A 20851-nucleotide genomic window follows, 5' to 3' on the forward strand; every position below is an offset into this window, starting at 1 on the left:
ATCCGTTCACTATCCTGCACTAAAACATGGTCACGTTCAGGGAAAAACCACCACAAATCAACCTCATTTTTGGCGGCTTTCTTGTCCCAGGTTCCATTCCACCCAACTGGCGAAGTATATTGCAAAGCCACTAGTTCTAAATAACTGCTTCTGTCAGAATCCTTTTAGGGAATGGGCCTGGGGTGAGGCATCTTGAAATAGATAGAGCCATGCACAGAGCGGTCTGTGAAATAAATTATTGCATTCGCAACAAAAACAAACCCAAAACAAAACATTTTTAAACCATGAAAATAACAAATGTGAAATTTTCCTTTGACAAAGCTGTGAAAATGGAGTCATTTATGAAATCCCAACAAATGAAGTCCGGTTGTGTATTCTTTTTCCTTTTATTAAACAGGACAGAGAATTTCCTTTAAATGCCATAACAAGTCACAGTGATTTCAGATGGTTTACTGAAATGTAATATACTGAAGGGAAATACCTTTAACATGTTCTTTTTTTTTTTTAAATTTGTCATCAAATATTTGTACTCTGGTCCACTAAACCATCTGTCTTTAAAGTTTCTTTTTTTTTTTTAAAGAGAACACTCTGCTTTCTTCCTCCAAAAATTAACATTTAAGTTGTCTAAAAATCCTGCAAACAATCAACCTTGCCAAAGGCCTCCTCCACTGTTATATTTATTTATATATATGTAGCTTTGGGCAGATACATATACATATAAATATAGACTTCTATGATTTTTTTCCCATTCTACGCAATGTCTCAATAAAGACATCAGACTTTTTTATTCTACAAAGAAGCAACACATGAAAGGGGAAAATTAAAGTCTTCAGAACATCATATTCATATTTCACTGATTACACGTAAAAGGAAAAAAAATCACTATGAACAACTGTCATTAAAGTTTTCTCTGATTCGCGAAATTCAAGTGCAGAGAAGCCCCGTTTCTCATTACCACTTCCAGGTTGGTTATTAAAAGATTAAGGATGGACTTGGCAGTCCCAACCTTAGCTGTGTCACTCTTCCCCTGTTCACAGAGTTCCTGCACTTTTCTCCCTTGGAATCGGACGTGGTTGGAATGTATGGAGTTTCAGGAAAGGTGGCCTGCCAAAGACTTTGCCAGTGGGCTTCCTGTTCTAGGCCAGCTTCAGCGTGCTCACAGGGAATGATGGCATGGTGACCATAGTTACCGGGTTTAGCACTGTTTGCCCAACTAACTGTTGATGGTGGACAACTTGGGTTCCTACAGCAGGTTTGGCCATCACCGTTTGCTGGCCTAGGTTTGTGGTTCCATTCACTTGCTGGTGAGAAATCGTGTGAGCGATGTGGCTCACGACCGGCTGGCTGACGGCCACTGGCTGAGGATAAATGGGTAACTGCTGGCCGAGGTGGGTCATGCGATTTATGGTTGCCTGGTGCACAGTGATGTGGCCGATAGGCTGAGCAGCAGTGGTGAGTTGCACGGGGCTGGACGTGGAAGGTGCAATGTGAGCGATGTGCTTGGTCTGTGGACCCTGAATCACATGGTTGACAGTCTGGATGACTGACGCGTGGGTGGTGGCGGTGTGGGCGATAACAGTCGATTGCACCGTCGAGGCCGCCACAATGTGAGTCTGTGTGGGCACGATCGCCTGCGGCTGGACCAGTGCCTGGGTCTGGAGGGGAGGCGGCGCATGGGGCGGGGTTTGTTTCTGATGCAGAGGCAGGTGCTGAGGCAAGGCGGCCGGGTGGTGCGAAGCAGCATTTGGAGGGACAGCTTTCAGTAGCTCGGGGTGTTGGCGCTGGGTTAGTTTTGGTAAGGAGTTCATGGGCCTGTCATCTTCCATGTCTTCGTCAATGTTGTCTTCGCCTTCTGGAAAAAAAGAAAGGAAGAAAGTGGGGTAAACAGAACAGCCGAGGATGAGCCTGACTATCCAGCCTCACCTCCAGGGCACGAAGGGAGGAACCGATTATACCTGTAACACAGAGTTATCACTCGAAAGCATGAAGGTAACCCAACTACACTCAAGTTCAACGTCTTCCTTTGAACATAGGCTCGACCAACCCTTGCAGCCAACTTCTCCCCACTCCCACTCGATTGCCAAGGGGGGGATGCTCACAGCAGGGCAAAGCCAGCCTTAGAAAAGTGAGACGCCCCAATTGAGAGTGGTGCCCTGAAGATGCCAGGCAGGGGGGAGAGAAATCAGACAGGGAGAGTTGCCTCCCGTGATGGCAGCAGGGACAGTACTCGGTCCTCTCTTTACAAGGGATGGATTCCGTCTCAGCTTCACAGGTGCTCAGGGGAGGTTATAAAGAGAGGCTGCATGGGAAACAGATGGAAGTCTGCATGCCCCAGGGTTATAGGACTAGGCCAAATCCTAACCTGGGGAGTTTTCTTGTCCTAGAGAGACCTTGCTAATTGGGACTCTTCTTTTTACGTTCCGCCAAGTCATTTCATCCATTTGCACCTCTCGTCTCAGATCAGGAAGGAAGCTGAGATGGGGAAATATGGCAGCTAGTTTCCTTACTCTCTGGCTACGGAAAAGGGAGATTGGTCCAGCCAGTGAACTGCTGAGTCAGTGCAGGACTGTGGGGACCCCCGTGAGACCGGGACCTTGAGCGTGGTACTTTGCATTACTCATTCTAAAGCGAGTAATGTAGTGGCAATTACATATTTTGAAAGATGCGGTGGCTTGGGAGAACTAGGGAAGACCTTTCCCTCTTCCCAACCCTTTAAGAGATCCTTCCTGCAGATGGCTGATATCGTTCCTCATTTCCATCAGCCTAAATTATGAGTCTGTTGGTGCTCAGACACCATGGTGATGGGCATAGTACAAGAACCTGGACAGCACTGGTAAACTCCGGTTTTCCCTGTCCAGCTGCTGCTGTATCAACTGCCTGTAGTTTCACAAGCGGATTCCATTACTGTTTGAAGGGACTGATACAAATAGTTACAGAGTGCTAACCTTGGCCAAAGCGTGCCCTTGAACTGTCTATTCTTCATATGGCAGATCACAAGTCAAGCCAAAAGCATGGCCCCGTCTATCTTACTGATAAACTCGTTACAGGGCAGATGTGTGTGAAAACGTTTTGCCTCCATTAACAACCCTTTACTTTTCATCATGGGTCCTTTTCAAACAACGGTAAGGCTCATTAAACTGTTCAAAAGCACTGGTGACGTCTTCTTCCATTCAGTGCCCTTCTAAAGGCTCTTCTCTACATGGCAGAAGAAACCCTGAGATTTCAGTGCAAATACACCTGTTGCTTTCTATTCGCTCAGTTCTAACAAGCAGGAATGCGCGCTGGCCTTACATTACAACTGGGTTTTGAATGCGGGGAGCTGAGTCTCACAATGTAGGACATCCAACATGCAGATTTTAGTGGGCAAAACAGCACTTGCAAATAATAACACTTTGTACGTACACAGAACCTCTCATGCAAGACCATCACCGTGCTATGGAGGTGGACAAGAATGATTCCCCCCCGCCCCGTGTGACAAGCTGAGGACAACTTTTACATACGTGCTCTCTGATTTCGGATTCCGAACCCAAGAAACTTTGTGCCTGATTTCCAGAAGTGCCAAGCACCCACAGCTCCAGAGGAAGTCCGCAGGAGCTTCCAGTGCTCTGCACTCTGAAAATCAAGCACTGGGCTATGAAGCTGGGCCCCCAAAAATGGAGGACAAAAACCTGGGCCAAACTGGTGTGACCAGAACTCAGATCATCTGGTTCCCAATTCTGTGTTCTCATCACCAGGCCACTCTGCTTTAAGCCTGATTTCAGCATTGGATGTACGATTACCCACCTGTTAATGGGCATGAAAAAATCCCATTCAATTCCATCTCCAGATTCCTCCAGGAGAGGCCTGAAATACCTAGTGCACTTTGCACAATTTAAAACTAGATAAGCAGGGTTTGCAAACACATACTATTCTGTAACACATAAACACGTCCCACAACCATATTTGAATCCTCCAGCAGCATTTGGAAAACATTGTTCACATGGTCGGATGCAACAATGGTCCTTAGAAAGGCAGTGTGGATGCAGCTACCTGGCTGTGAAAGCAATTTGGCTGACAGTGTTAAACTGTGCTGAGAAGAATATTTCTGCTAGCGTGGACCAGGCTAAAATGGAGCTGAAACTTGTCCGTTTCCAAGTTCTGTTACAAAACCAAAACATGGGCTGGTTTAGTCAAAAGTCTTAATGACCCTGAAAGGAGATTCCATCGCTTACCATCACATTCATAGGTCTGGGATGAAGCTGAGAGGAAACTCAAGTTGTTTCACATGGTTTCAAGGTCAAACTAGCACCTGGCAATGCCACAGCAATAACAGATAAGCTAATGGTACCTGATGCAGTCGAGGTAGATGCCTGGTCATCCTCTGGCTGAACTGTCTGTCGAATAATCCTGTCAATTTCCAGGATGTCCATCCACTGGCTCAATTCGTTCTTCAGTTCGGCCAGTCGCTGCTGGGTAGCAATCTTCTCCCTTGCCAACCGCTCCATCTCGTGTTCATATTCCTTCTCCTTTCTCTTTAAAGTCTAAGGACAGGATGAAGAAAGCAATGGAAGAAATACAAATAAAAATGTGACCCACTGTAACCAGGACACGCCCATTGCCTTTGTCATTAGAACATAAGAACGAACATAGTGGGTCAGACCAAAGGTCCATCTAGCCCAGTGTCCTGTCTTCCGACAGTGACCAATGCCAGGTGCTTCAGAGGGAATGAACAGAACATGTAATCATCAAGTGATCCATCCCCTGTCGCCCATTCCTAGCTTCTGCCAGTTGTCTTCACTTTATCACTAGTTTCCAGTCAAGGCTACACCTTCTAATCCTCACAGTAAGTGAGAGGGCTGGTGACAACCATAAAAAACAGAACGCTCTGCTTGGTCAATCCTATGGAATCTCCCCCATACTAGGAATAGTGCTGATCCCAGTGTCTGAGCACAGCACCAGAAATGAAGTGATTAATGGGCCAAAATCAAATCAGATATAAGTAAATGCAACTACATAAACATCAGTAGAACTGCACCTGCTTGCATTAGGTCTGAATTTAGCCCAGTATAGCCACTGGTCTGAGTAAATAAGGGGTGTGTGTGTGTGTGGTTTAATAGTTATTTCTCCTTTGGAAAGTCTTAATAGCTTTACATCAAAATAAACGGCAGCAACTGTGGCCTACATCCCCTCAAATTACAAAATACTAGGCTAGGAATAACCCTCAGCGACATTAAAGGCCTAATTTTGATCTCTGAACTGTCAAGGCAGTTGTGGCTCTCTTGGACAATGCAGATCACAAAACCCATGATGCAGTGCCTGAGACATGGGGACAAAGCGTTCTCGGTTGAAAGGAGCCAGCCATGGAACGAACTTCCAAAGGACACAGGAGACTCCAGGGTCTAACCGTCTTTAGAAAAACCTGCAAAACCTTCCTCTTCAAAAAGGGTTTTGGACCATACCAAGGACGACACCCCATCATTAACATCCCCAGCTACTAACATGCCCCCTCCATAAAAACCAAACCAAAAAAACCCCATAAGACTTATAACAAGCAAGCTTATCAACCAATCAGGCCAAAAAATCCAAGAACAACAAACCAACAAAAATACCCCAACAAGAGGATTTTACCTAAAAAAAGGAGGGAAGGGGAGAGAGAGAGAGAGAGATATCCTTCCACTGACTTTCTTTCTGCTTCTGTTTAAGCAGAATATATTTCTGCAGTGTACCTTATAATCACTGAAATCTTCTGTATTTAATTATAGGGCTAAGGCCAAGAATTTCAAAAGTGACTTAGTGATTTCATGTCCTTCAGGTTTTGGGTGCCCAATCTAAGATGCCTTCAAGGGGCCTGATTCTCAGAAAATGCTGAGCTGTCCCCTCTAAAAATCAGACCCCTTTAAGCTGTCTGATGTTGGGCACCAAAAACGAACACAAAACACACACACAAAAACCCAACAACTAATCACTGTTGAAAATCTTGACCCAGAGCTTAATATCTATATGGAGCTATGATCTGCTTAGCCTTTACATACCCAGCAAGGGACCGTTCATTACCGAAAAACACAGTGACCACTGTTCTCAACAGAAAGTCCTGCTGAAAATGTAGGTCCCAGTCATGAGATGCATTGACCACTCATGACTTTGCAAGATCGGTCCCTTACCGTAGGACAACAGCACCAATTAACAGAGCAGCATAATCTATGTTGCAGTAGCCAAGGCAAATTGTGGCTCACATTGTAATAATCTCACCTACCATTTGTTTGGTGATGCTTTTGTTTCTGTATATAGTTTAGATCATAAAAACTTACTGGATTTGTCAACCAAAACTTGTGGGAATCGTGTTAATTGCAATCTAGAATAGGTGGCACTGGACCAGTTGATGTAATAAGGAGAAGCACGCAACACAATTTATTGTGCAAGAAACTTCTAAATACTGCTTCCTCCCCTCCTTGACAAACACTAACAGTTGCCTGCAAAGCTCATGAAACCATGCTCTTAGAAATGTAAGATTTGCCACATTAGAGTGAACTTATAGTCTGCCAAGGTCAGCACCATGTCTCTGGCAGTGGGTTCTGCTGAATGCTTCAGAGCAATGTGAAAAAAATCCCATAATCCACCTGGCAAACTCTGCAATGCTGTGCATGAGAGATGGAGAAAAGTCCTTAGTGGCTGATTCTAGTACCAAGTAGGTGATCCAAATCAACTAGGTAACAGAGCAGGCTTCCTGAGACTCATCCCTGTTTAATGGTAGAAAAATGGGCTCTCTAATGGGCTCTCTCTGATCCAGAGAAGTGCTGAGCACCTACAACTCTCTTTAATTCCAGTGGGAGTTTTGAGTGCTCAGTGCCTCTCAGGATCAGGTCCTAAGCATTCAACAGTGAAATGACTTGCAGCCAGAGCCCTGATTTGTCAAGTAAATTGATTCTGCTGTGTAAGTCACACCCTCTGGAACTCCATCTTTCTCTGGTCCATATTCCGCTTTGGATGGGTCCACAGAAGAGATGACAGCAGCAAGGTGAGACAGATTATAGAAGAGACACTGGAATATATGGGTCAGTCAGACACTTTGACCTGCCCGGGCAGCGGTCTCATATGGAAAGTCTTTGCTTCAAGGACACAGTGGTTCAAATTCTGCTCTCAGTTTTCAAATACCTAGACTCCCCAAAATGACAGATCCAAATCCCCGCAGGATAAACTCAGTCGTTCCAAGGCAGATATTTCAGATTCCATGGAGTTCACCCCATACAGGGTCTTTCAGATGAGGCCTTTAGAAAACCAAGATCACATCTGGTCTCAATGAATACTAAAGATCCCACTCCACTTTTCATAAGAGAAAGGGTTTGCCCCACATCCACATTTCCCCCTCCCCGACGTGCTCTATGGCTTGTTTACCCATCTGAGTGTTGCTGTCTCCCAAACATGGCTGCATTTAAGTGAATTCTGCATGTGCACAGTTTGGAACCCATTAGAATGCAAGGCACAACCGCTGCTGAAAACTCCGGGCAGTTTGCATTCTCCATTATCTAAATCTCAGATTTGATCTGTGGGGGTCATAGCCTGTGGCAGGGAAGAGAGGAGGAATGATTATCAATGGAAAGAAGAAGAAAAATAACCGTATACATATTTTCTCCCATAAAACTACTTTGGCTCTATGCAAATATAACCCGGCCTCTTGAACGAGTCTAAGTTCGTTAAGTGTTTTTTGTTTCAAACAAACCAGACACTTCATTCTACATCCCCCTCCCAACAAAACTCAGAAATTAAGACCCAAGAAACGAATCTGATTCCTGTGGATCTGATTCCTGTGGAATGTGAAAGTCAGGTCCTTCCCAGCACAGTGCTTCCACCCTGCTGACTTCCTAAGCTCCATGCCAGAACACTCTGACTGTACGTGCGTGGCAAATGCTGACATGCAAAGAGGCTCTCTTAAGGACATCGGCAAATGAATCACGGATGCAGAGCACATACAAAATGTATGAAACATAAGCTGATGAAGCAGCAAAGCAGCCAGTTCAGAGCCCTAGTAGGGGCATTCCGCCAAAGCAGCTGCATGTGCTTGAATACTCCTTCCACTCCCCTCCTCTATCCCAGTCTGAGGGAGTCCCTTGTTTCTTCTGTGCTGTAACCTGCCTTCCGAGCAATAGGAGTCACTCTCGGTTCCTAATTTCAGCCTCAGTTCATCTCTCCTAGAACTATTTAAAGAGATTCATGATCAAATCCAGAAGCAGGGCTATGGAAAAGGGTGCAAAGGAGGTGGAACGGGCATAGCTCTCTTTGCACTGCTGTGAAGGAGGAGCCCTGAGAGCTGTGGTTTGGCCACTGAACGGATGTGGCCAGTGAATCTGTAACTACAGTGATCTGCTGCCCAAAATCTGGGGAAGGGCAGCCTGGTGGCTGCGGACAGGGTTACCATGGTGGTACCATACCACGGATGCTCTGTGGCTTGGGACGGGCAAGTAAACACTCCCTATCCCAACACCTCCATCGAGCTCACTTGTTCTGGCTTTATGCCAGGCCCAAAAAATAAATGTACCAAAATATCTCCAAACAGGATGGCAGATTGTGCTTCCTATTCTGAGGGAGACATGGGCATTCTGAAGAGCAGCACCACCTGAAAAAGAGCGACTAATAGAGGAGAAATGGATAAAAGCCAGCAATACCTTGCATCACAGGGGAATACTGAAGTCACGTAAGAAAGAAAACATAAGCTGTCCTTTTCTGCTAGCACCCACAAACAGAGTATTGGAACCCTTCAATATACTGATCACCAGAGAAGGAAAAAGATGCATGTCAATGCAGTCTTCCTGATACACAAAGGTGTAGCAAACAAAGTAACACTATGGAACCTCGTTTTATTACAGTGGACTATACATGTAAAGTTAATGCATCAGATAGTGACCAATTTTAAGAAAAGAAAGAAAGAAAGAAAGAAAGAAAGAAAGAAAGCTGATCTTGACAGATGTTTCCATTTTCTGAAGCCTTAAACCAGCAGTGAGGCACAGGGTACTGCAAATGGGGTAAAGACTCTTCCAGTTCTAGGTGGCTAATTACAACTGCATTCTACGTCAGTGCTGGCTGTGAATGAGGAGAGGCCTTTAGCCCTGATTATGGGCCCGAAAGAGAGGAAATGAGTAAAATCTGCAAAAGTGCCCAAGTCCCATTTTCAAGGCCCCAGGAGCAGAAATCCCGTTTTCAAAAGGGACAGGAACTTAGAAGTCTAAGTCACAAAGGTGCTTTTGAAAATGTTACCCAAAGAGATTTTCACATAGCTCATCGTGGCTGTTTCTCTCCACTCACATCCAGAATGCGCTGAAGTCTAAGGCAAAGCTTCCACTGATCTTCCTCATGCAGGATCAGCCCTGTGATCTTCAGAATACAGGCACCTAGACCCCAGTTCTATCAGTGTGTCTCCCAGTAGGATATGACCCCATACACTTTAACAATCCTGAAGGTCAGCTGACTCAAGACTTATTTGGGAAACCCTCAGTGCTTGCTTGACTCTAGTGGGATTAAGATGGGGGCTCTTAATTTGTTAAATACCAAAACAATGAACTGGGGTGTCTCCTGCTTCCTTCTTACAGAAAAGCTGAGTCAAAATTATATTAGTGAACCACAGAAATTACTGGTGTCTTTTTTCCCCTCTGAAGCAAACAAAGCAACAACCCTAAAACTGAACCCAACTCATTTATACTAATTGGCCAAATTCAGCCTTGGTGTAAGGGGGGGAACTAACTTAAATGGGGTTGCCCTCACTTTATGCCACAGCTGGATTTAGTCCAATGTAAACAATCTTTTACAAGTTAATATTTTCACTCCAAGGGGAGAATTTTTAATTTTTTTTTTAAACGGGCAAATTATACTAGAATACCCCCTAATCCCAGAGATCTATAATGGAAATCACTGACATCTTATAGCAGCAATGGCAGGCAGTGGGACAATAAAACGCAGGCAAATCAGATGTTCTGTGGCTACTCTAAATGGGGAATAGAGGGGTCAGAGCTCTTGACTGTATTACAGCTCCGATCTCTAATCTCAGGAGACCTAGTTTAAATCCATATAAGGCTGCAGTGGCTTAAAATCCATACGTTTATTTTAAAGCCCATTATTCTGCAGCTTCTCATCGGGTCGTGGCGGGTATATTACAAAACTATGCAACACAATCCAAGGTAGCTGTGTCCCGATTTCCAAGGTAGCTGTGTTCTGATTTCTCAGGTAGTGGAGAAGACTGAGGGAAGACACACGTTCCCATTCTCAGCTGTAAAAAGATTCCTACACTGGAACAGCCCCCATGTGAGCTGAGTAGGAGTCGTCGCCTTGCAATGTAAGCAAGGGAGAAATGAAAAGGAAAAAGCCTGCCAATAAAATCCTCATAAACCTATATGCGCACACAAGACCTGCTACTGCTCTCCACACATAATCTCCCTCCAAAGACATCCCCACGTGATTCTCCACGTGGCGTGGGGCGTGAAAGGAGAACACGGAGCCATGCAGCTTTCGAAAACCATTCCGCAGTCTCTGAACCCGTATCTCGTACGTCACCAGCATCCCGACTCGGGTTTTGTTTCCTTCCCTCCTGCACGCGAAGAATCCCGGCCACAGAAGAGTGTGATGCCAGGTGAGGCAGCGCAGCTACTTGGGTTTAATTAGCTGCACACATTTAATGACCAAAAGGAAAGTGGCCCCCTAGCAACAATTGCTAGACACTCTCTGAGCTGCCGAGGTCAGAGATCGCGTGCTGATGCTTGCTCAGTAATCCACTCCCCCGTAGCTCACATGGCTCTGGGACTGCCCCTTGGAAAACAGGCTGTCTGCATGGCAATGCTCCAGGCCCATCCCTTTCTCCAACCATCCACCGCCACCTCCGCCCCCCCTTAGAAGCAGAGCTCCACATGTCAGCAGCCTGAGTCCCCTCCCTCTGCTGGGAAATGACTTGACCGGGTGCCAGCTCACAACAGCCACTTGCTGTAGCTACACATTCCTTTTAGGGCTTGTGCAAACAGCTCTCCTGACACTGGTGCACGCACGTACATGCACGGCGGGGCTCTCCAAGAGGAAGCTCTCCGGAGCGCACTGAGATAAGCAGCCATGCCAGAGAGGCTGCACATGTCAAGATGCATTTCGCAATCACCATGGCCGGGTAGCCTAATGCCACACAAGGCGTTCTTATTCATAAATCAGTATGATCAGGATCTTTCCCTTTGCTTTAGTCCCACCCATCCGAGGCTTTCTTTGCCTTTTACAAACACTAAATCAGCCCGCTTCGCACCACCCAGCCCCAAAATCAGGCACTGGAGTTGCATTCACCAGAGACAGAGCTGGGGGTGGAAATGAAACCTCTGGGCACCAGCTGATCCCTGTACATCACAATGAATTCCCCTCCAGCTGGAAGCCTAGTTACTGCGGACACCCTCCCTCCTCAGGAGTTTCTGCTCTTAGGGCACGGAATCGGCTTTAGTTTGCAGCAAGGCCCCTTCCCCCCCCGGGGTGAAAAGCTGACTCAAGAGTGTTCCCTATCCGTTCCAGGCACTGGGGCCGACGCAGAGTCCTGCTTGCAGAATGCAGGGGTTGCAAAGATCCTGCTGTACTTGCATCTCCCACACAGTAGGGCTTAAGTAGGTCAGAGGTGAATTTCATCCTGATTCTTTTAGCATCATCTAGAGGTTGTTTCAGACAAAGCATCTGCCTCTCCATAGCTGAGAATTCACTGGGTCTGCACTGGGTTGCCAGCTAATGCACCTGGAAGGGCACAGTGATATCCAAACCCCACCTCTCCTGGATCTTCTTGCCTATGCACCCTCAGCCATGCAGCGCATCTTCCAACTGCCCTCCTGGCACACAACGTTGCTAAAAGAAGAATTGTTATTATCATGCCTCTCACAATGGGCCTCCAGGTGGTACAGCAACACAAATAACAGTCATCACCTACAGCAACTGCGAATTTTTAAAAATAGGATCCAATTATAGATACTCTCCCATCTCACCTGATCTTGTCTGCTGGATCTGCAACAGACTTAGAAAACAAGACTAGACTGAGCAGGGAAAAGAATATCAGACCACCGATAATGATGAGTGAAATTTACAAGGAATGATGTTTTGATAAAGGAATTAATACAAATACACTGAATTCTTCTTTTTCTAGGTCTGATATTTTGTTAAAGCGGCTGCACGTGTATCTGGGACAACGGCAGGTTTTTAACTGCAATCTGACCCACTTTCCCTAGCTGTCACTCCTAATGGAAACTGTCAGAGAAGACAAAGCTAAGACTTGGGGAGTAAGGAGTTTTCAGGGGCTCATAACTGGGATGAAGATTAAATTGTCTGCCAAGTTATGGAGAGATGCATGTTCCCCACGTTTGGCCCGGGGTCTCAGAACCTGAATGTTCAAATCCTTTGCTTAGAGCAACGTCTTTTACAAAGGAACACTTCCTCCTTCCAGGCTGCCTTGCTGTTTCCATCAGGATATGGTCCCATTAGGCGCTTCCTGTCCTGAAGTAGAGACGTGCTTTACGTGCAACACTTTGCACAGTTTCATCTGATCCCCTCTCACCAGATAATGGCTTTGCCTGTGTTCACAGGAGACTGTTTGCCCTCTGCAGTTCTTCTCCCCTCAGCAAAACATGTAGGGTTTCAGTTTGTGTATGGACTGAAATACAGTAACAAAGGAACTTTTGTACCACTCAGCGCATGAGCTCACAAACATACCTAATAATAATACTCAGCACAGTACTCTGCCTCCTCCAAATGCTCTACAAAGTATTAACTGTTGAATCCTCCCCAAGCTCCTGTAAGGTAGTTCATTAGTATTATTATTCTCATTTTATAGATGGGGAAACTGAGGCAAAGAGGCTAAGTGACAGCGTCAGAGCTGCGATTAGAATTCCAGAGTCCAGTCTCCCAGTCCTGTGCTCAGACCACAGCTCCATCTCTCTCTTTCTCCCCTGGTAGATGGCTTCCAATTTAAAGGGAAACTGGGAAGTAGCTGTGTGTGTGTGTGTGTTTTGTTCTCAAGCTTTCTGAAACCAATGAGTATTGTCTTATTTTAAGAGCATAGGGGTGTGTATGGGAGTGTGTGTGTGGGGATTTAAAACCACAGATCAGCCATTAAATGTTATAGACAGCTGGACTCTGACTGATTCTCCCAAGAAGCAGCTTGGAAAGAAGAACCAGCTTCTCCACAAGAAGAACCATATAGTGATATCTTCCCTGGCCCTTTTACTGAGCAAGGGATGATCTGGCAGATGGTATATAGTTGATTTTTCCTTTGATTGTCCTCTGAACACCTTTCTATTGTCCAGCACCATCCCTCCAGCAGAGGACTGGAAGGAAGCCCATCTATATCTCCAGTAATTCGTTGCTGAGCAACACAGAGGCAGTCACTCCTCCATAAGGAGAGAATGCACTAAAGGAGTGAGAAACCATGAATGGAAATCAAACGCAGGTAGCTTGCATGGCAGTGTGGGAAACTAATCACTAGGACACAAGGAGTTCTGGTGTTTTAAAACAGCAGTACATATAGGACAGAAACCTCTGAGAGCAGGCTGATTTGAAACACCAATATAGAGAATTTAAAAACACCAAACTCTCAACTACTCAGTTAGCCAAGAATTCTTTCCATCTACCAAGAAGCTCAAAAAGACCCCAACTGCACTAGATCATCAGGAGATTCATTTTTCATCTGTAGCACTCCCCTCCTCCAGAGTGACAGAACAAGCACTTACAGAGATGATACATGATCAAGGACAATTGTGATGGTACTGCAAGAGTCCAAGGTCAGTGATCACTTTGTCAGTGTTAAAAAAACAAAGGCTTGTATTATATCATTGCAAGACTGACATTATACTTAGGCATTTTTATTAGAATGCCCTGCTTTTTCAGGTTTCATCATTTTCCACCCAAAAAAGATCCTTTTGGCTAGAATTTCTCCTGGTGAATATTGGGAGAGAGGTAATGGAGATTTTCACTTAAATTAATTTGACTGACTTTGAGCTACTGACTTTGAGCTACTGAAGCATGAAAAAATAAAAGAACGAAGTGTTTTTCACCAGATATCCAATTGCCCACATGTGGTTTTCATGCTTAGACTAACTTCAAAGTCGCAGCGCTTAGGCTTTGGTGAGGACGAAAACCTTGCACACCTCCGAGGAAAGTTGTAAGTGTTCAAAGCTTGCATCACAGAACACATGCAGCATCCAACATCCAACTAATTTATTCAAATGAATGCACTGAAATACTTCAACTATATGTACCTGGACATCTGTGTATTCAAATAGTGTAAGCCAGTTAAATCCGACTAGCTAGAGCTTTACATTGACTGCTCCAGACTCATCATACACCCTGGACAGCTATCCTGCCATGCCACTTCATGCATTTATGTTTGTCAGAGAAAGCACCAGGGATTAGTGGGTTAAGCATGCAATTCACAGCCAAAAAATCCTAAACTTAATCCTGGTTCAGCCACTGATTCCTTCTCTTGGCCTTGGGCAAATCACTTAAATATTTGTTTGGTACTCTGTTTCTCTACCTGAAAAATGGATCCTTCCCTGCCTCAGAGACTGTTGGGAGGATCAATTTATGTTGGAAGTTTAAACTATTGCACAGGCAATCAATACTATCCTACAGCAAAATCTGTTAGTAGCAACCCAAGGGGCTACTGTTATTCTGGCCATTCTAAGCGATGGACACATGATTGGGTGAGCTAACTTGGAGGAAGTGCAGACTGAGATTTTATTGGCTGTTTGGGAGGGTGACTCTGGTTTGGAGGTGATTGTTAGCATCGCTGTATTCAAACAAGCACTTCTCAGAGCTCATGTTCAACTCAAAATGTGTGGTTCAGAGGTTCTGTACCTCAAAGGAAAGCTGCAACCAGATCATGCTACCTAGAAGAAGGCACCAGTATGTTTGGTGGGGGTTATTTTTATCCTGGACACCCATGTTAACAGTTTTATATTTGCACACTCAGTAGGGTAGTGAGAGCCTAGCAGTAGGTGAGATTGGATGTGAAGAAGCCTGACAGTACCACAGGGTGCAATCTGATTTTAGCCAGCTCCACAAATGCACCACCTCTGGAGGCTTCTGTTTTCTAAGCAAAGAATTTCCCTGTCCTTATGTTCATGCAAAATCATGACTGCAATTCCCCCCCGCCCAACATGTCAGGAAATTGAAAGGACTGGTTGCCAAGGCAACTGTTACTCTACAGTGTTAAGGGGTTGCTGTGACAACCATAACTTTGAATTTCTTGACTTTTGTGCATACAAAAATCTCAACCACAGTACCGCACTGATGGAGATAACAGACCCTGGCCCCAACACTGCTGCTGTGGGAGTCACAGATTCCAGGATTTTCATGTTGTTTACCAAAAAGCATCCACGCCTTTTGACATTTGCGGATTTTTGCATGTGGGCTGGTGGCTCTGATGAGAAACGGTGGAGCCAATTTCACTGAGAACCTCCACAGCTGCTAAATTAAACCCTAAGCTGCATAAGAAGTTAACAGAGAGCAGAAGCTGTGCAATGACACACATGAACAGGGCAGTAGGAGCCTGAATTCCTCTGGGGGCAGAAGCTTTTTCCATCCCCCACAAGGTAAAAAAGATATTAACATTCTTTTTGGAGAGCAAGGTTGTATTCAGAACGAGATATGCACGCTAGGCCCTGATACAGTAATGCATTTAAGTGCATGCTTAACTTTGTGGATGAGTAGTCCCATTGGGACACTTATATACTTGAAGTTCGGCATGTGTGTAAGTGTTTTGCTGGATCTGTGTGACAAAGGGCTGGAACAATTGGCTCCTAACTCTTTGGGATTACTCTCTGCTGCATCCTGCCATCATTTACACCTGTGCAAAGAGAGTGTAAAACGCTACAGCCGGTATCAGCGGAGAATCCTGATTTGGTAGCACATTACAGCCACTGTGCACAGCTGTAAATGACGACGCAACGCACAAGGAGAATTAGACCCTTTTGTATTTTGTTTAAATGGACGTCCACCAAATTAGAACCTGAACGTGTCTGTGGGTTTTCATGCCCTACAAGAATCAGATTTTCTTCCTTGACATGCAACAGGCAGGTTCAGGGCAGCCTTCCCCCAAATGGATTATTAAACCAAAAAAGCACAACATTCACAGCAGCAAATACACACTGCGACACCAGTTGTAATGTATTGCCCTTTCGTGTTCCTTCTTCTCAGTGTTTCAAGGCTGCTAACATGGTCCTTGCAGGGGTGTGGCCCACCCACTTAGCATCCAGGCCCACTCAAATCTGAGCAGGGGTACAGTGCTGCTACAGTGGCCCAGAGCGTCATTCGGGCACCCAAAATCCAGGACGGAGCTATGCGCCCGCCCTTCAGAAAGCTACGGCTTTCTGCCTTGCCATTTTCTGAGCCGCCCCATGCGCGTGCCCAGCTCAGCAGGTGAAGCCCTGTGTCTGGGGGCACCAGGGCTAGGCAGAGGGCGTGGCGTCGGGGGAGACGGTGAGCTAGCACTGTCTGTCATTGCCCGTCCACCTGAAAGGCGGGGCCCACCCGAATTTCCACACCTAGCTACGCCACTGGGTCCTTGTGGGCCTCTGGCCAGCCATCATTTGGTAAAAAACCCAGAAACAAACTGCTCTTGTCAATACACAGCAACAGCCTTTTGTCACTTTACAAATATTTCCATTTTGTAGCTAGCTGTGATTCACTTTCTTATGTCCGGATGAAAATAAGGCCCTGACACTTCCTCTGCGTTTCACCTCCAGAGTAATACTAGCCGTGTACTTGGCATCCAGGAAGTTTAAAAGGTGTCAATAACATGCTTCCCTTACATACATTATATTAGCAATTTACAAACACACTTCCAGCACGAGCTTTTCCAAGAGCACGTTTTAGCTGCTGTCCTACATTACTAGGCATCAGACGAATCAGAAGGCCTCATCAGCAGCGTGATCGTGAAATGACTCTTAATTTAGAGCCTGATTTTGCAGTCCTTACTAATGAGAGTTGTGCCACCATGCCAGAACGTGACTTTCTTACTCGGTTTTTACTCAAAGAAACTCCCCGGTGAAATCAACCCTATATGGCAAATTGCTACACCGTTTAACAGAAAATGATCAATTCTGTAGGTTTCTTTGGAACCACGCAGCACTGAAAAGAGACTTCTATCCCTGCTGTAGAATTTGATAGGATGATTGAAAATAACCAAAAGCCAACAGAAAGAAAATCTCTTTCTCATAGGAACTGGAAGCAATTCCAGTCTGACAACAGTGGCCAGAACCAGATGCTTCAGGTGACGGTGCAAAAAACCTACCCTGTAGGAAGCAGTTTGATAATAGGTCCCCCACAAGCCTAACTCTAGGGATTAAGAGCATGAGGTTTTATATTTTTGCAATATTTCAGAATTAATATAACAAGTGAATATTTTTGTTATCCATACAAATGCCTAATCTCTCTGAATCTTGCTAAATTCTCTGTTAAATTCTATACCAATCACTCCTACTACATTCTACAGCAGGGGTTCTCAACCCTTTTCATTCTGAGCCCCCACCCCCAACATGCTATAACCCCCCGTGCTGGTTTTCTGCATAGAAAAGCTAGGGCAACTGCCTGGGGCCCCATGCCCCAGGGGCCCCCACAGAGATACATTGCTCAGGATTTGGCTTCAGCCCCAGGTGGCGGGGTTCCAGGCCCCGGGCTTCAGCTCTATGCAGTGAGGTTTCAGCTTTCGGCCCTGAGCCGCAAGCGAGTCTAACACTGGTGCTGCTTGGCAGACCCCCTGAAACCTGCTCATGACCCCCAAGGGGGCCCCAGACCGTTGGTTGAGAACCGCTGTCTCTACAGGACTTCTCCATAGGGTGGGATTTTACCTGAGTAAGAAGAGCATGGAAACTAAGGGCTTGTTCTCTAAGTCCTCGGTCACACTAGTTGCTGCCTTTACCTAACTGGTGTGGCTGACATTAATAAAGACTAATTATCTGAGTCCAGGGTTATAATATCATGTCCTTAGTCCTCACACAACGGGCCTACTGCTATTACTGAAGTCAATGGCCCAATGCCCACTGACGTCAACAGGAGCAGACTCAGACCCGATAGTCAATGAAGTCCCCGGGACTGCACGGTACAGCGCTCAGTACTTGGCATGATCAGGCCCAGCAGCAGAGGTACGAGTTGTATTTAATACTCTGCATGTGTGAAATCCCCAGCTGGTTTCCAAGGGAACAAAAACTAGGGTTTCTATAGCAACTGTTTCATTCAGCTAGCTTTTACAGATGAAATCTTGCCGTGGCAGCAGTGAAAGTTCCTACTTCTTTAGCCTCCTGCTACAGAAAGGAAAATACATGTCTCTGCACCACAGTATCATTATCATGCAAAGAAAAAGAACTGTCCAAGTAACCTCTTTGCTGCTGCAGATTTTAATGTTTAGGGAAATATACACACACACACATGTGCACGTGCATACAATTACAATCAACCACACAGACCTACACCCAGCAATTTGTACCACTGCAAATTCCTTGCTGGTTTCAGAGGCAGTTCTGACTCAGTGAAGACTGGCATCTACGTTCTCCCCAGGCAGATTATGAGATCATTAAGGGCCGGAGCCAAAGGCCAACAAAGTTAATAGGAAGATTTACATTTGTTTCCACCTGCTTTTGATTGGGTGCTAAAATGCCATCACGTCTTAGGAAAGGCAAAAAATCTATGGCTCTGGTAGCTGATCAGTTTTCATTTGGGAGTCACTGAACATGACTGCCAGCTGATGGCTGTCTGGTGGCCTATGGGGAATGACTATGATGGTTTCTGCTCCTGGAGGATAAGGGTCTAGATTACACAGACCACCACAACTAGCATTAAGCACTCTTGTTGGCAGCCTGAGCAGAGACGTCAAGGACTGACCGAGCTCCAGAGACCGAACGCTCCTCTCGCTCCTGATGGGGTAAGCTTGTGCTGCCACTGACCATTTGGGGACTTCAGTTTCCTGGGCTGTCAAGCCAGCTTTTTATACAAGCACTAAAATTCACATAAGCTGGGAATGGGTGACAGGGGATGGATCACTTGATGATTACCTGTTCTGTTCATTCCCTCTGGGGCACCAGGCATTGGCCACTGTCAAAAGACAGGATACTGGGCTACATGGACCATTGGTCTGACCCAGTATGGCCGTTCTTCTGTTCTTAACAAAATGTACGCCAAAGGAAGACAACAAAAGCAGAGCCTAGTCAGCCATCCCATCCTATCCCTCACTCTATCACCAATCCCTGAATCTTGCAGGGTTACTGTATTACATACAAATAGACAATCTGCCAGCTACCTTTCACATTCTTTCAAGAAGGCTACATGAGCCGCAGTCTGACTATGGGTGAGAGGGACACAAGATCATATATGGAGCATACAGACCTGAATTTGTCATTTGTTAGTGGCCTTGTCACCTATTTTTCCCTTAACACACTGGATGGGGATGGTAACCAAAGAGGTTTGCTATATTAGGGTGTGATTGCACATATGTAGCCAGCATGGTGTTTGCAGGAAGTGAGCAACTCCCCTGCTGCAGGAACAGCGCTGCCAGAGGACCACTTCAGTAAGGAGACTCAAGCTGGTGATTAAATACATTTTTGGCACAGTCACGCCTATTCTTTCTAGTTTGATGAAGCAGATCTACCTATCTATCTATACAGAGTGCTTCCCAAACTAGAGGGGACAAGGGCGTAGAGGAGAGCAGTGGTGAGGGAAGGGAAACTTTTATTATTATTTAGATTGTGTTTGCACTCAAAGCCCCATTGTGCCAGGAGCTGTGCACATACGTAACAAAAAGATAGTCCCTGCCCCAGTACCTGTATGAGCCAGGATCCAGCCTGCCTTTGGTGGCCAACGTGGTTCACTGAATGAAAAAGATTGAATCACCAAGGGAGGAGAAGCAAAAAGCAGCTAAACAAAAGCCTTTCTTCTCACTGTCAGAGCTGGATCCTGCAAAACCCACAGCCAAACTGATGTTCAGGTAACAAAAATTTTGGATGGGATATTAAACCTCATGCTTCAGCGCTTAAGCTAATCTCTGACTATTACAGATCATCAGGATGAGACATAATGTGAGGATAGATTATTCTACATCTACCTGCTACAGGTTTCGTACACCTTTCTCTGACGCACCTGGTGCTGACACTGGACCTTGAGTCTGATTCAGCCTGGCAATTCCTAGGTTCCTGTATCTGGTGTTTTGGTTCAGCCCACTGATAAATGCCAACAATGAGGTTCTGAGACCTGAACGTCACCGAAGTTTATGGGGTGAAAGGAACAAACACACATTAGCTGTTTCACTCCTCTCCCTACTTGCATAATATAATTGTAGCAGGAGACACTTCTACCACAGGCAGAGTTGATCCCATCAGGAACTTTCCTCCTCTCCCGGAACAGAAAGCAAACAAGGTAACTCACAACGGGGCCAGCCCTACCTTGAGTAGCAATATTGGACTACTCGCCCCTACTACCAACAAAATAAAGACAAACAGCCCACAGTTCGTGTCCTCTGTACTAGAGCTCTGAGCAATTTGGTCCATGCCAGGGAATCTGTGGAGAAGAAGTAAAGCAGTTGAGATTGTCCCGGTGAGACAGAGAATAAAACTGGCTTGATGAAAGAAAACCACAGCACAGGGAGAGAAAGTGCAGAAGATGCCAAAAAGTCAGATGATGGCTGATGCTAGTACACGTCATGGGGGAAACAAAAACAAACAGAAGGAGGTGCCTCCCACAGGGATTCAAATTAGTACACCCAGGGCGAAGAAATATGGAGCAAAGATAGCCTCTAGAGTGTATGGGCTTGCCTTTGTGTTTGCAAATGACTGAGAATACGGGAAGTTGGACTCTGAGTCATCTCGTTCTGCTCGAAGAGTGAGGCAAGGCCATC

The 20851-nt window shown here is 45.6% G+C and overlaps 1 protein-coding gene across 1 annotated transcript in view; it reads right to left on the reverse strand.

Moving 5' to 3' along the window:
• Positions 1 to 362: 362 nt before the first annotated feature.
• Positions 363 to 20851, reverse strand: part of MNT (MAX network transcriptional repressor) — a 69077-nt gene continuing 48588 nt past the window's right edge. Inside the window, exons 5-6 of the mRNA XM_048823792.2 lie at positions 4328 to 4520; positions 363 to 1852 (exon numbers count right to left, since the gene is read on the reverse strand). Coding sequence (XP_048679749.2) covers positions 1137 to 1852; positions 4328 to 4520 — 909 coding nt within the window. The 3' untranslated portion in view covers positions 363 to 1136. The remainder of the gene's footprint in view (positions 1853 to 4327; positions 4521 to 20851) is intronic.

This window comes from Caretta caretta, chromosome 17 (genome assembly GCF_965140235.1).
Source record: "Caretta caretta isolate rCarCar2 chromosome 17, rCarCar1.hap1, whole genome shotgun sequence".
In the NCBI taxonomy this organism is placed as follows: Eukaryota; Metazoa; Chordata; order Testudines; family Cheloniidae; genus Caretta; species Caretta caretta.